Genomic DNA, 12,500 nt, shown 5'->3' with positions numbered 1-12,500 from the left:
TTAAAGTTCAGTTTATCAGAGCAGTTAGAAATGTCGTTTATATAGAGTAAGAATAAAAGAGGACCAAGGGACCTACCCTGTGGTACATCACATTTTCATTGTTTGTTTGTTTTTGCCATTTGGCCAAAAATCGCGATTTTCAACACTTTTGGAGAAATCGTTATTTCTCTTCTAATAGGTTTTAATTTAAAGCAGTTTCTTGCATAGCACAAATCTATGATAGGCTATAAGGTGACCTTGTATTTCCTAGTTTTTTGGCCTTGCGAAGTTTGCCCAAAAATGATTTGACGATAGGTCTATCCCGATTGGGTTGGCAAACTGGAAAATGGTGCTTCAAATATGGCAAAGAAGTGCTTAAATAATGCTCGACGTTTGAAAAAGGTGCTCGAAATTTGCTGATTTTCATCAGCAAGCCTATTTAAAAAAAAAAAAAGAATTGCCCTTTCGTTAAGTTGTTTATAAATGTTCAGAGAACTAAAACATTAACGTCTTTTGAGCAAAAAAAATTCCTCAGTGAAATATATTTTTAAAGCCTGAAATGATTTCAAATTGCTTTACTTCAAACGCAAAATTTCAACCCTACAACGTTTGGGTGTTTAATTTAAATTAAAGGGTGTTCAAGGTTTCGTACGCGCCTTTTTACATGTGCTATACGAATATGTCAGAAAATCCTGCAATTTTAATACAGATTGAAACTGTTCGATGGTGACTTAAGTTTCTTTTGGAAACATTATTTGTTCGAAAAAATTACATGGTGGTTGTCAAATGGTCATTGGCAGTTCTTGGCCACAATACTTACCCACTGGAGAAAGTTATCTGGCCTTTGAACTACTCCTGCCTTGTGCCGCTATCCATATTGCATTGTGCGCATCATACACATAGAAATCGTAATCTTATTTATAAGGCCCTTCAAAGGTTTGACTCCCAATTTCATTACTAATATGTTTCGAAATACCTGAATATATGTAATATCAACCGGCTTAATGTCCCGTTCACTCTCCATTCAACCTGTTAAGGCAACTACTTACGGTCTTTTACTCTTTTTTTCATTGGCAGGAAACTTTGGAACTCTTTTTCTCTCCACATTAGATTACTAATACTAACTATAGTGAAGGAGTTTGAACCACTCTCCTAAGCTTAGATAAATTCATGTGACTGTTGACTGCTGTACTTTTTGTAAATAGTTTCGATTTTTATCCTAAATTTTGTATCATAGTTGTAGTTATACGTTTTCATAGATGTAATTTCATTTTTACTTACTCTATTTTTTCGAAGACAATCAACTCCCTACTATTTCATATTCGAGTTGAAATACAGATGTTGCTGTTTTTGTTGAACAACCGGGACCATGGTATTGATACCTCCAAATATCGTAACTGCTCATCAGTTGGAACAATTTTACAATTAGTTTTGGCTCCTTTTAATGCTATTTCATTTGCAGTTTATAGTAACCTAGCCTAGAGACTTGTCCTAACACATGGCAATAGTGGGAGTTTAGGAGTGGTAACCTCCAATTTAAGATCACCGCTTCTTGACTATTAACAATTTAAGCAATAGAGGACGTTTTCCATGTTTCCATTGCCTCATCTAAATACGAGGGGGAGTTGGCAGAATTCTCGACAGTTATGCAAACCCGAGACGCAGTCGAGGGTTTGCATAACTGTCGAGAATTCTCCCAACTTCCCCGAGTGTTCAGATGAAAGTATGGAAACACGGAAAAAAGTCCTCTATCCTCAAAGATGATTCGACAAATGAAGGAAAATGCTGTTTTTTTTTACTTCTTGCTTGAAACGGATTTTCTTGATATACACTCATATTTCCTACCAGCCAATCAAAACTCGCGTCTGGCTACAGAACCAATCAAAATTCATGTGATGTCACAGCCGTGTTTTCATACTCTCATTAAAACACAGCTATTGACCAATGAGAGTGGGCGTACTATCCTAATTATTTTATAAAGAGAGGTTAAGTATGACGTTTGCAGCCAACGGGAAACCGCAGGCTCCTACTTGTCATAAAAGCGTGAAAATTCTCTCATTTTAACTTGTCTCGTTCCTTTAAAACGGTTCTTGATATCTGGAGCTAACAGGACAGAAATGAGCTAATATCAAACAGGATTGTTACATTTTTGGCAAAACCCTAATTTCACCCACAACGTTTGCCGTTTGGGGTAAAGGTCATGCTTACCCTCTCTAATAGTTTTCTTAAACGTTGATGGCTCTGTTCAGTAAATCAGAGTTAGTAGAGGGAGTAAATAAATCACTATCCAATGGATACCTGAGTTAGTCGACAGTGGATGTCGTGCTATCCTCTCCTCTTTCTGAAAAACCCAGACCTGATATTTTGTGCGCTACGTTTATTTGCAGTTGCTCCTTTTTAGAGGAAAATCATAGAATGTTTCTAAGCAGCTGCTTTGCAATAGGTTTTCACTGCTTTGGCCGGTTCCTTCCTTCTTTGTACTTCTTCGAAGACTCTATCAGCAAGCAATCATTAGACCAAAAAAGACGTAGTCCTCTGGGTTGTTAAGAGCGAGATGATATCCGGCTCCTACTTTAGCCTGCGAACGCAGACGTATTTCCGGCGGTCGTTTCTTTCCCCCGAAAAATAGCGCCTGCGAAACCGAGCTGCAAACGATTTCTGTGACGTAAAATTCTTAGCCAATCAGAATTAGGTTCATAAATCTCCAGAACCAACACGCAGGGAACACGGAAAGTACTTGCGCGTCGTCCATGTGAACACAAGTAAGATTAATGGCGGGCAATATGGAGGATATTAAAAAGATTGTGGGATTTTCGGTATCTAAAACTTAAGTAGCCACCAAGGAGGATGCGATCAAGTATATTGCGGCCTAGAAGAAACGCGATGTTTTCATCAATTTACCTACACGATTTGGAAAGTCCTTGCTTGTGGTGTTTTCGACCGTGCGGTGCTCTTTTGGGAAAAAATATTGTGATTGTTATTTACCCATTGCCAATTCTTTTTGGATTGTTTTACTAGAATATTCTACAGTAAGATGTCCTTTGGTCTCCTTTTCTCTGACTGTGCCTTCAAGTTAGCGCCTGCAGTTTCCGCTTTACGATGGTGTGTTGATGTAAAAATTTATACGCACTGAAACTTTCAAAGGCTTCTTCAACAAGCGCTAGGATCGGTGAAGGGCTAAGAATCCCAAACGCAATCCGGTTTATGCATATTCCGGGGCTTAAACGGCGCTCGGGTTGATTTTACTAGTTGCTTTCCTGGATACCTCTACTACGGCGAAACATTCGATCAAGAGTCACCAAAACTCAGACATTTCTTCGCCTCCAGTGCGCTGCTTTAATCTTAAGCCGATCTCTTAACTCGAAGAGTAATGTCACCGTCAAACTGTCTTTTAATTTAGCCCTCAATCTCGTCCACTTTACCTACGGCTTTCTTGTATCGTACCGGTCGATAATAGCATTTCCTGCGGCAGTTAGCCCACTGACATTAATCGGCTCGAAGTATAAAAGAGGAGATGTCCAAAACACTCTTACCAAATACATTTTTCTTCTCCTTTGAAACCAAACATTTTGTCCGTCAAAGAATGCAACATTTGCCACCGCATGGAATTTTAATTCTTTGGCGTTATTTACTCAAAGTTGATCGTTTCAAAGGTTCGCTAGTGACAACCATAACACGAATAGACCTTATTCACGATAGCCGCCATGCTGGATTTGCTATTATCATGCAAATTAGCGACACACTTCTGAGGGGGCAAACAACAGGGGCACCCAAAGAGAATATAGTTCAAAACCACTTAAACATAGCATTGTTAAACGTATTTTGGTATTTAAACGGTAGATATAGGCATATTTTTATCTGTTCGGATTTCCTAGCTGAAAGTCTAGTGATCCGAAAATTATAGGGGTCAAAACTTATCTTTTCGAAAATTTCAGCCAGAAAAAAGGCTCCCGAAAATTCTAGGTGACCTTTTAGGGGCAACAATCCGTTAAAAATGGGCAATTATGCCATTTTTTACATGTTCGAAAATCCTAGGACAGGCAGGCAAGCAAGAAATTTTACAACAAATGTTCCGAAAACTCTAGATCTCAAATCGTCTTCCGAACAGATATTTTCCGAAAATTGACGTTGGGTGCCCCTGAAACAACACAAGTTTGAGAGGTTATAACGAACATCTTAGCTACACAGATGATTTGTTTCACGTTCATTGAATGTTTATCACCTAAGCAGTAAAATACAATCATTACACAAGTTACTTCGACGTTTTTTTAGTGAAAAATGAGCAGATAACGAAGTAGAAAGTCAAAATGTCAAAGGCAATCATAAGATATAAAATTATTATAAAAGGTACTTAGCTTTTAATACTAAAATGGACTTTTTGCAATGTTATTTCAATATTTCGACGAACCGATTTTCAGCAATTTGCTTTTTTTCCAATGTTTGCCCCCAGCATAACACATGGCTAATTTGCATGACAATTTGAAAACCAACATGGCGGCCATCGTGAATAAGGCCTATTGCACGGAGACCACCCGACTCTCTGTTCTCCCGTGCAACGTGATTGGCCAAAAAAAACCCAAAAGCAGAAATCGTTTTGCAGCTCAGTTTCGCAGACGCTATTTTTCGGGGGAGAAAAACGACCGCCGGAAATACGTCTGCGTTCGCATGCTACTCCTACTTCGGATACCTGATGTTAAGACAGACGTAGAAGCTTTCCGTATGCCAGTGCGCATGTGCGAAACTGGAAAAGATTGACAAAACTCAGATTCCCATGGGCATTTAGGTAGGACGGAACGAAGAAACCAAGAAATCATAGCAAAATCGGGGTTGCCAAAAAAATTAAGACCACGACGACAAGCCCATGTGAGGAAACTTATTAGGTAACATATATACACTAATGCGTTTCGTAATCTTTGGCCAGTCCCGAATTTCTCCGAGGAAGTTCACTTCGGCGATCTAAGAGAGCCCTGACGAAAATACTCACTGAAGCTTGCTTATTTCTCAATTATGAGTTATGATCAATTTCTCAATTATGATAACGAAGCAAGATCAGTTTTCCCGAATTTCATTCTAAGTATTTTAAAGGTAATTGTTTCGATCGGATAACAACAGGTTCCGAAAAACATAAGCGAGGAACTAAAGAAATAAAGCAAAATAGTTTTTTTGAGCCTGACTTGGAGGATAACAAAACAACAGCAACAGTCGCAAGTTTATATGGACAAGGAAGGGTGAATAGTCGTTAAACTGAAGTGTAAAGGTAAAGTCACTTTATTTAACGTCGGTAGTTACTTCAGTTACGAAACTGGTATCACTGGAAGCCAACGGTGCGCCCTGGTCAGAGTTGTTCTCTGTCATTGTGTGGACCCAATTCCATAAGTAGGGCCAATGCTCACATGGTCTATATGGGTAGAAAACAAGCACATCATATTACCCTCTAATAGTTAAGTCTGCCAAGTTTATATGGCCGAGCTCTAATACTTTGTGGAAAGTTTAAATCAAACGTTATAATAAGAGGGAAATACCGGGAGAAAAATCCTTTTGGAGTCGAGTGAAGAAGCAGCGAATAGGCCGAGTTCAATATGGCAATATTCATGCGTGGCTACAAGGCTTTATGGTCAATTTTCAAGGCTTAGTTTTTTTTTCTTTGACTCACAAGTCTCAAGGGAGAGTTCTAAACAAAAAAATAGGAATAGGGCCGTTTATACGAGAGAAAATGAGCGGCGGCTTACTCTGGCCGCGGCTTACATAAGACGCGAACACCCCGTATAAATGGTACAAAATCTACGTTCACGGCTTTCTCAAGCCGCGGCTTATCCTGGCCTGGGAGTTTATACTCGTATAAATAGTTCCTTTCGCGTATTATGTACGCCGCGGCCAGAGTACGTAAGCCGCGGCTTATTTTCTCTCGTATAAACCGCCCTAATATTCGAATTTAACCGTAAAGCCTCGTAGCTAGCCATGTGTGAATATTGACTTATCGAACGTGTGCTAATAGGAATGCGGGACTCAATCCCAGGCCACATTAGAGGAAGGCGAGTGCTTTCACCACTGCGCCACACCTGTTCCCCCAAAGACGAAAATTGTTGTGAAAAAAATTGGGAAGCCAGGAGTTTAGCAAAGTGCACGTGTTTATAGGATTTAGAACTCGAGAGCAAAGGCCAACCAAAAGATCTAACTTTGCATTCCGGTCTGACGGGTTTGCAGCTAATAATACACCTTTTCCTGTCTTCAAGTAACTCGTGAAAGTTGTTCTGAAAGAGAACCCTTACAATAAGCCGCCATCTCTGTTGTCGTGTGACGGTTGTCGAAATCCTCTTCTCAGGACTACACTCAGAACTGGATGAAAAATATAAATTACCATCTGGGAAACAAGAAAACTGAACCCTTGTTTATCAAATTGGCTTTGAAGCACTATTGACCTTCCTGCTCTGGGTCTCACTTGGTATATTAAAATTTACTTTCCGTCGAGTGGGCGGAGGTGTCGTAAAAATTGGTAGTGGATGGTCTGATGATGATGTGGTAGTCTAGTGGTTAAGTGAGGGGGTTAAAAATCACACGTTCCCAGGTTCGAGTCCTGCGAGTCCAGATGTTGGGGTTGGACTTTTAAAAAAATATGTTCGTTTTCCATGATCCCTATCAAGCTTTCAGTGTCCAAAATGAACGACAATACTTAACTTGGAAGAAAGTGACAATTAAGAATAATCCTTTAATTGAGGGAGAGACTTCGTTGACAAAAAGCCCTTCCACGATCTTGTTTCCACCCCCAACCCAACGGTATGCCGCAGACGTGGATAGCAAAGAAAGGAACTTTATTTAAGTGCCAAGTCTTCTTGCGCTGGAGCACTAATTGGGGACACTGTAAACTAAACTCAACAATTAACGCAAATCAAATTAAATGTTGGGTTTTGAGGAGACGTGAAAACCGGGCATCCCAGAGAAAAACATCTCGGTGCAGAGTCGAGAACCAACAAACTCAACCCACTTATGAAGTCGAATGTGGAAAATGAACCCGGCCCACGTTGGTGGGAGGCGAGTACTCTCACCACTGCGCCATCCTTGCATTCCATAATAATGTATGTCATTTGAAACCTTTCCTTATACAAGATGTTGGGTACTTGATCAAAAAAGGGAAAGGCAAACGCAAGTGTGACTTCTTCCTTTCAATTACCGGTACAACTTACCGTGACTCTAGCGTGTGTCTATCACAGCGACACTTAGCTAAAAACGTTTAGCGAAAGCACTATCAAGTGTGTTGCGTAACGTTTAAACCACAGTTGCTCCCACTCTCCAGCGAAGAATTATCCATTTCTGGGACTTTTGTCGGAAAGGTCTTTGTGTGTCATACTTCCTAAAAGGTCTTTTTACGATATTAGGCCTAAAGGGAATTAACAAAATCTGTGAAACGTTACGTCAGTTGAACCCGACTTCAGGTACGACTGCCCCGGAATATTAAATGATGAATGCTCTAATCTCAGCTACCACACATTAATAACTCAAAATCATGATTGTTCCCACAGGAATATCAAATAGTGTATTAAGAAATGCTATATCTGCGAGTATTTAACAATTATTCTACAAGGGCGCGCTGAGATGAGATGAAGTGTCGGTGGCTAGCGGTGGATATTTACTGAGCCGCGACACTTCGGTAAATATACTAAAACAGTGAGATAATATACAGTACAAAAAATTTATTTGGATGTTTTGTTCACTTGTCACGGATGCAAATCGGGACGCCATTTCTTCCCGAGTTGCTCGGAGGTAAATAGCACAGGATATTCAGGGTTTGACGAGCCAATCAGCGCCCTTGTTCAACGCTATCCACTGTTTTAGTATATACTAACAAAGGATATCCAGAGTTTGAGTAGCCAACCAGCGCGCGCGAGGTGCGCGCGCGTTCAACGCTATCCACTGTTTCGGTATATACAAAAAACTGATAGCCTGTGTCCGGCGAGCCAATTAAAGTGCTGGAAATCTGATATTCGTAGTTCAGTTTTTAATAATATCCAATACAATCAAACAAACAAGCTAACATCTTGGCTCCAATCATCTGATTGTGAAATAACCCGCAACATGATTGCAGAAACTAGATCTACCCAATGTTGCAGGGATAGAGTTCATAAGAAGTCCGGTACGGATACGGGATACAGTGTTTCGAATTCACCACGACCTTCGGGTTAGATCACCACCTGGGAGCAGGCCGTGGGAACTGAAGATGTTAAACTCACGGCAATGAACATGCGCAAGTACAAGGAAGGGTTACGTTTTTGCAAGCGTTGACCGTGTAGCACTTATATTTCAACAGAATTACCGATTAGAGTATAATGTGAAGTGCTAGTTTTCTACCCCATATGAAGCATGTGAGCGTTAACGCGACTAATGGAAATGGGTCCACACAAGGACAGAGAAAAACTCTGACCAGGGTGGGAATTGAACTCACGATCTTCGGTTTAGATCACCGCTGCTCTACCCACTGAGCTACCAGGTCAGACGGGAGCAGGTCGTGAGAACTGAAGATGTTAAAGTCACGGCCGCAATGAACATGATCCGGATTCAGATCCGGTGCTGAGTTTGTTGGTTCTCTACGCTGCTCCGAGAGGTTTTTCTCCGGGTATTCCGGTTTTCCCCTCTCCTCAAAAACCAACATTTGATTTGATTTGTGTTAATTTGTTGATTTCAATTTGCAGTGTCCCTCATTAGTGCTCCAGCGCTAGAAAACTAGACACTTAAATGAAGCCGTTCCTTTCTTTTCCTTCCGACTTCCGGATGAGACTTGAACCCCAGCACCCTCTTTAATCTTGTTAGGTGCTCTAACCAATGAACGTCTGGAGACACGAGTTACCATCCAATATAGAATATAATATATATTTTTTCTCAGTGTGTGAGCGTGCGGAATTCAGCAAATCCTGCAATGTGATTGGTTCCGGGAGCAGGCGGAATTTTCTCATCCGTCCCGCTCACCGCGGGCGGAATCCTAGCCTAGGTTGCGTGAGCTTGTATGATGACCTTGAATTTCCATTTTTTTTTTGACACCTAATCCGTTTGGAAATAGAATTCAAATAAAGATGTCTCTTTTAAATGTTCAGTTTGTAAATCGCTTTAATACTACATTCGTTATCAGGCGCGGTGCGAGTCAACAATTAAAAAAGTGATTCAGAGAGGAAGGGAGAGAGAGAGAGAGAGAGGAAAAAAATAGATAAGTTATTTACCAGCTAAGGGTCCGTCCGTATAGCGAAAAACTGTGACCTTTGTCTTGAAAATGTTGCCCGAGGCCGCATGCATATGAGCAGCATTTTCAAGTCCTCGGTCACAGTTTTTCGCTTTACGGACATCCCAGCTGGTAAATAACATATATTTAGGGAAGACTAAAAACGAAGCTCCTTAATTATTACTTATGTTTTTGTTTTCAGATATCTGCTTACCATACGACCAGCTGCCTGCTCACCACGGCTTTAAATTAGTCTATTTTCTGATTTTCTTTCTTGTTCTTTCGTCGTTTTTGTCACCATTATTCCGATCCTGTTTTCTTGTGCTCGTGCTTGCTCTTGCTTCCGCTTCTTGCGACTATAATTCCATCTCTTTATTCGGGCTCTTTCCTGCTCTGCTTGTTTGTCACTGATACTTCGCTTCACGGTTTTCCCGCTCTCAGCCTCCGACTTTCATGTTGAGCATTGCTTACTGGTTTTTTTAATCTCTCTCTCTCTCTCTCTTTCTAATGTTTCCTCGTTGTGCGACATATCAAAAAGAGTCTTTAGCTTCATTTCTGGTACTCTTCAAAACTTTTGCTAGTTTTTGCAAAATCGCAATGTCAAATGCAGTAAGCTGGCCATGCAACTTCCCGCCAAAAACGTGGGCTCTAGCAGGGCGAAATTTCCTCCATGACAAGTTCAGGTGGTATGATGACGTCATAAACAATTTCTTCCATCCGCGGGTTAACATATTTTCAGAAGCATGGTGCTCCGCGGGCATGCGTTCGGCGCGCGGAACCCAGCAAAAATACGAGATCAAGATCGATAGGATGACAACCCAAGTGACTGCGTGATAGCGTGACGCAGCTCTGCTTCAAAACTCACAGAGTATTCTAATATGAAATCATTTCATGCAATTTCACATATTAAATACGTCTTTCTGCCGACCGGTTGGTTCAGTAAACCACTTTAAAAAATACCATAATACTCTTTGTTTGCCTTAAAAAGTTTGCGTAAGCATTGTTTCCAGTTTCCCTTTGACTTACAGTAGTTTCAAGAAAAATAAAAAGAATGCTTATGCAAAAATTTTAGCAGGCAAACAAAGAGTATTACGGTCTGTCGGTTGAGCATCGGTACGCAACATATCCTCCACCTCTGAAATGACGATTATCGAGAATTCGTATTTTTGCCTGGATTGACTGTTATCGTCAATTTAGATTACTGTCCCAAGGCTTGTGGTAGCAGAAAGTAAAATGAAAATATCAAAAAGATACAAAACTGCGACAGTAATCCCTCAAAGACTAACACTGCTCTCAGTGAGACTCCGACAAGAAAGTCTCCCCCTTAAAGTGGTCGTTACCATGGCAACATCACATCTCATCACAGGGAGATATATTCCTATTTTTGGCCTTAATTCCTCAATATTTATACTTTCCTTCGGTGAATTTTTTTCATTCTTTGCCACATTATGGCAATAATATTGTCTGACATTTTGAAGTGGTAAATAGTCAAGGTCGTTCAGACGGTTTGACCAATGACTCTGTAATTTGTCATTTTTCTAAATATATTCCATTAGCTATGACAGATTTTAACAAATATAGGGTATTTAATAGGAAATGTACGTTGTTGGAACTGAGTCAATTAAAAGAAATTACCAAAGGGAACGCAAGAAAATTAGCAGTTAATTTTACAGATTTGGTCACGCAGACGTCACATAAACCAGAAAAGAGCGCGTGAATTCAGGCTTAACGGGCCAAACTAGTGCCCAGCTTTCGCGCGGCCCTAAATCTCTAAGGAGCCTCCTTAAGGTTTAATGCGATAACGCGGAATCGACAGCTTCCGTAGCATCGGACTACTGCATGGGAAGTCGCGGTATCAAAACTCCGGCCGGAGAAAGTGCTGCCTTTGTGACACCATCTGCAAATGGTTAGCCTGAGACTTTCTAGTCTTCTCGCAGAAGGACGAGAAAGTGAAATAAAGCTAACGGCAAAACTGACTGCCATTATTTCTCCACTACTGCATAGTTTTACTCGCGCCACTGGGATTTCGTAAATTTTAATGGCTTCGCGCGGGTTTTTTTTGGTCGAAATATCCAATTACCATATGGGAAGTTTTAAGTCTACGAAGGAAGGTTAACCCTTTCACTGCCGAGGGCTCCCCCATTGACGAGTAAAATCGTCTGGCGTTAGACATTCTTGGCGGTGAAAGGGTTAAAAGAAGTTCGTAGAATTTTACACAATTTTTTCCCTTGCGTCCATGATTGCTTTATCGATTTCCATTTTCAAATATTTCTTACTTTAGAGATTCCCCGTTCTGGAGGTTTCCTCTTTTATTGAGTTCCCCCTTAACTTTTAGAAAATCGTTCCCCGTTCTCTGTTTGCCATCCCTCGATTCCCAGTTCCTAGTTTTTGAAATAGCCTCCTGAGGCGGGAACCAATAGGTTATTTCGAGGTTCATGTTTGCCTCCTCATCAAAGCGAGTCTAAGTGCGAAGTTTTTATTCATATGTACAGTAGAACTAATTACCATCACAAGAACTTCGCACTTAACCTAGCTTTCAAAGAGGAGGCAGACATGAACTCGGAAATGGCCTAATCCCAAAATATAACGTACCATAAAATATTAAGCTTATACACGACTGAAACTGTAGCAATATCAGCCGATAATGGAGGCTGCAAAAGCTTTGTTACTATTTAACATTTAAGAGACATTCAGAGAATCTGTTCATCGTTCAAACAACATGAAAAACGTTTAAAACAAAAAAAAGACAAAATTTGGTCATCCTCATTGTAAGAACACAAAAAAATAAAATCCAGAATTGGAAATAATTATGTACATATCCAACAATACAATAACAAAATCTTACATGGCTTTGAGTAAATTTAAAATTTTGTCAAAATCCGCTTGCTTTCAGTACACTGAGACTTTCATCTAGCTGAGCGCGTAACCAGCCTAACTCCCTTAAAGGGAGAAGATACCGCAGTACTTTGTAGCTTCAAGTTCTCCAGTACATAATTTTTCTTCTGTTTAACTGCCCTACGAGATGAGCTCGCACTCGTAGACAGGATTTTTGCCCGCGCATTGGGTGGGTTGTAGTCAGCGGTTGTGCCTAGGACGTCATATGTCCACTGCATGTCCGATGTCTGGACCACAAGTTTTGCCTTGTGTGTTTTCCCGTATATTTGGGGCTTGTATGCGACCCTAATGAGGGTCCCTTCAGTACCCGCTGGAGACAGCTCTCCGGACGACGGTGTGACCGTAAACTCCTCATCAGAACTGGGAGCAAAGAATGCTTCGAACGGGAGAGGTTGTCTGAAAGGCAAGAAAAAAATTCTTA

General features: G+C 40.7%; 2 protein-coding genes across 2 annotated transcripts in view; one reads left to right on the top strand and one right to left on the bottom strand.

Moving 5' to 3' along the window:
• Positions 1-12,500, top strand: part of LOC137995302 (tetratricopeptide repeat protein 28-like) — an 83,422-nt gene that overhangs the window by 10,818 nt on the left and 60,104 nt on the right. The window lies entirely within an intron of this gene.
• LOC137994137 (cilia- and flagella-associated protein 47-like) overlaps positions 11,662-12,500 on the bottom strand; it is a 14,433-nt gene continuing 13,594 nt past the window's right edge. Inside the window, exon 12 of the mRNA XM_068839807.1 lies at positions 11,662-12,475. Coding sequence (XP_068695908.1) covers positions 12,091-12,475 — 385 coding nt within the window. The 3' untranslated portion in view covers positions 11,662-12,090. The remainder of the gene's footprint in view (positions 12,476-12,500) is intronic.

This window comes from Montipora foliosa, chromosome 3 (genome assembly GCF_036669935.1).
Source record: "Montipora foliosa isolate CH-2021 chromosome 3, ASM3666993v2, whole genome shotgun sequence".
Classification (NCBI taxonomy): domain Eukaryota; kingdom Metazoa; phylum Cnidaria; class Anthozoa; order Scleractinia; family Acroporidae; genus Montipora; species Montipora foliosa.
This window is presented reverse-complemented; position numbering and strand designations above follow the sequence as displayed.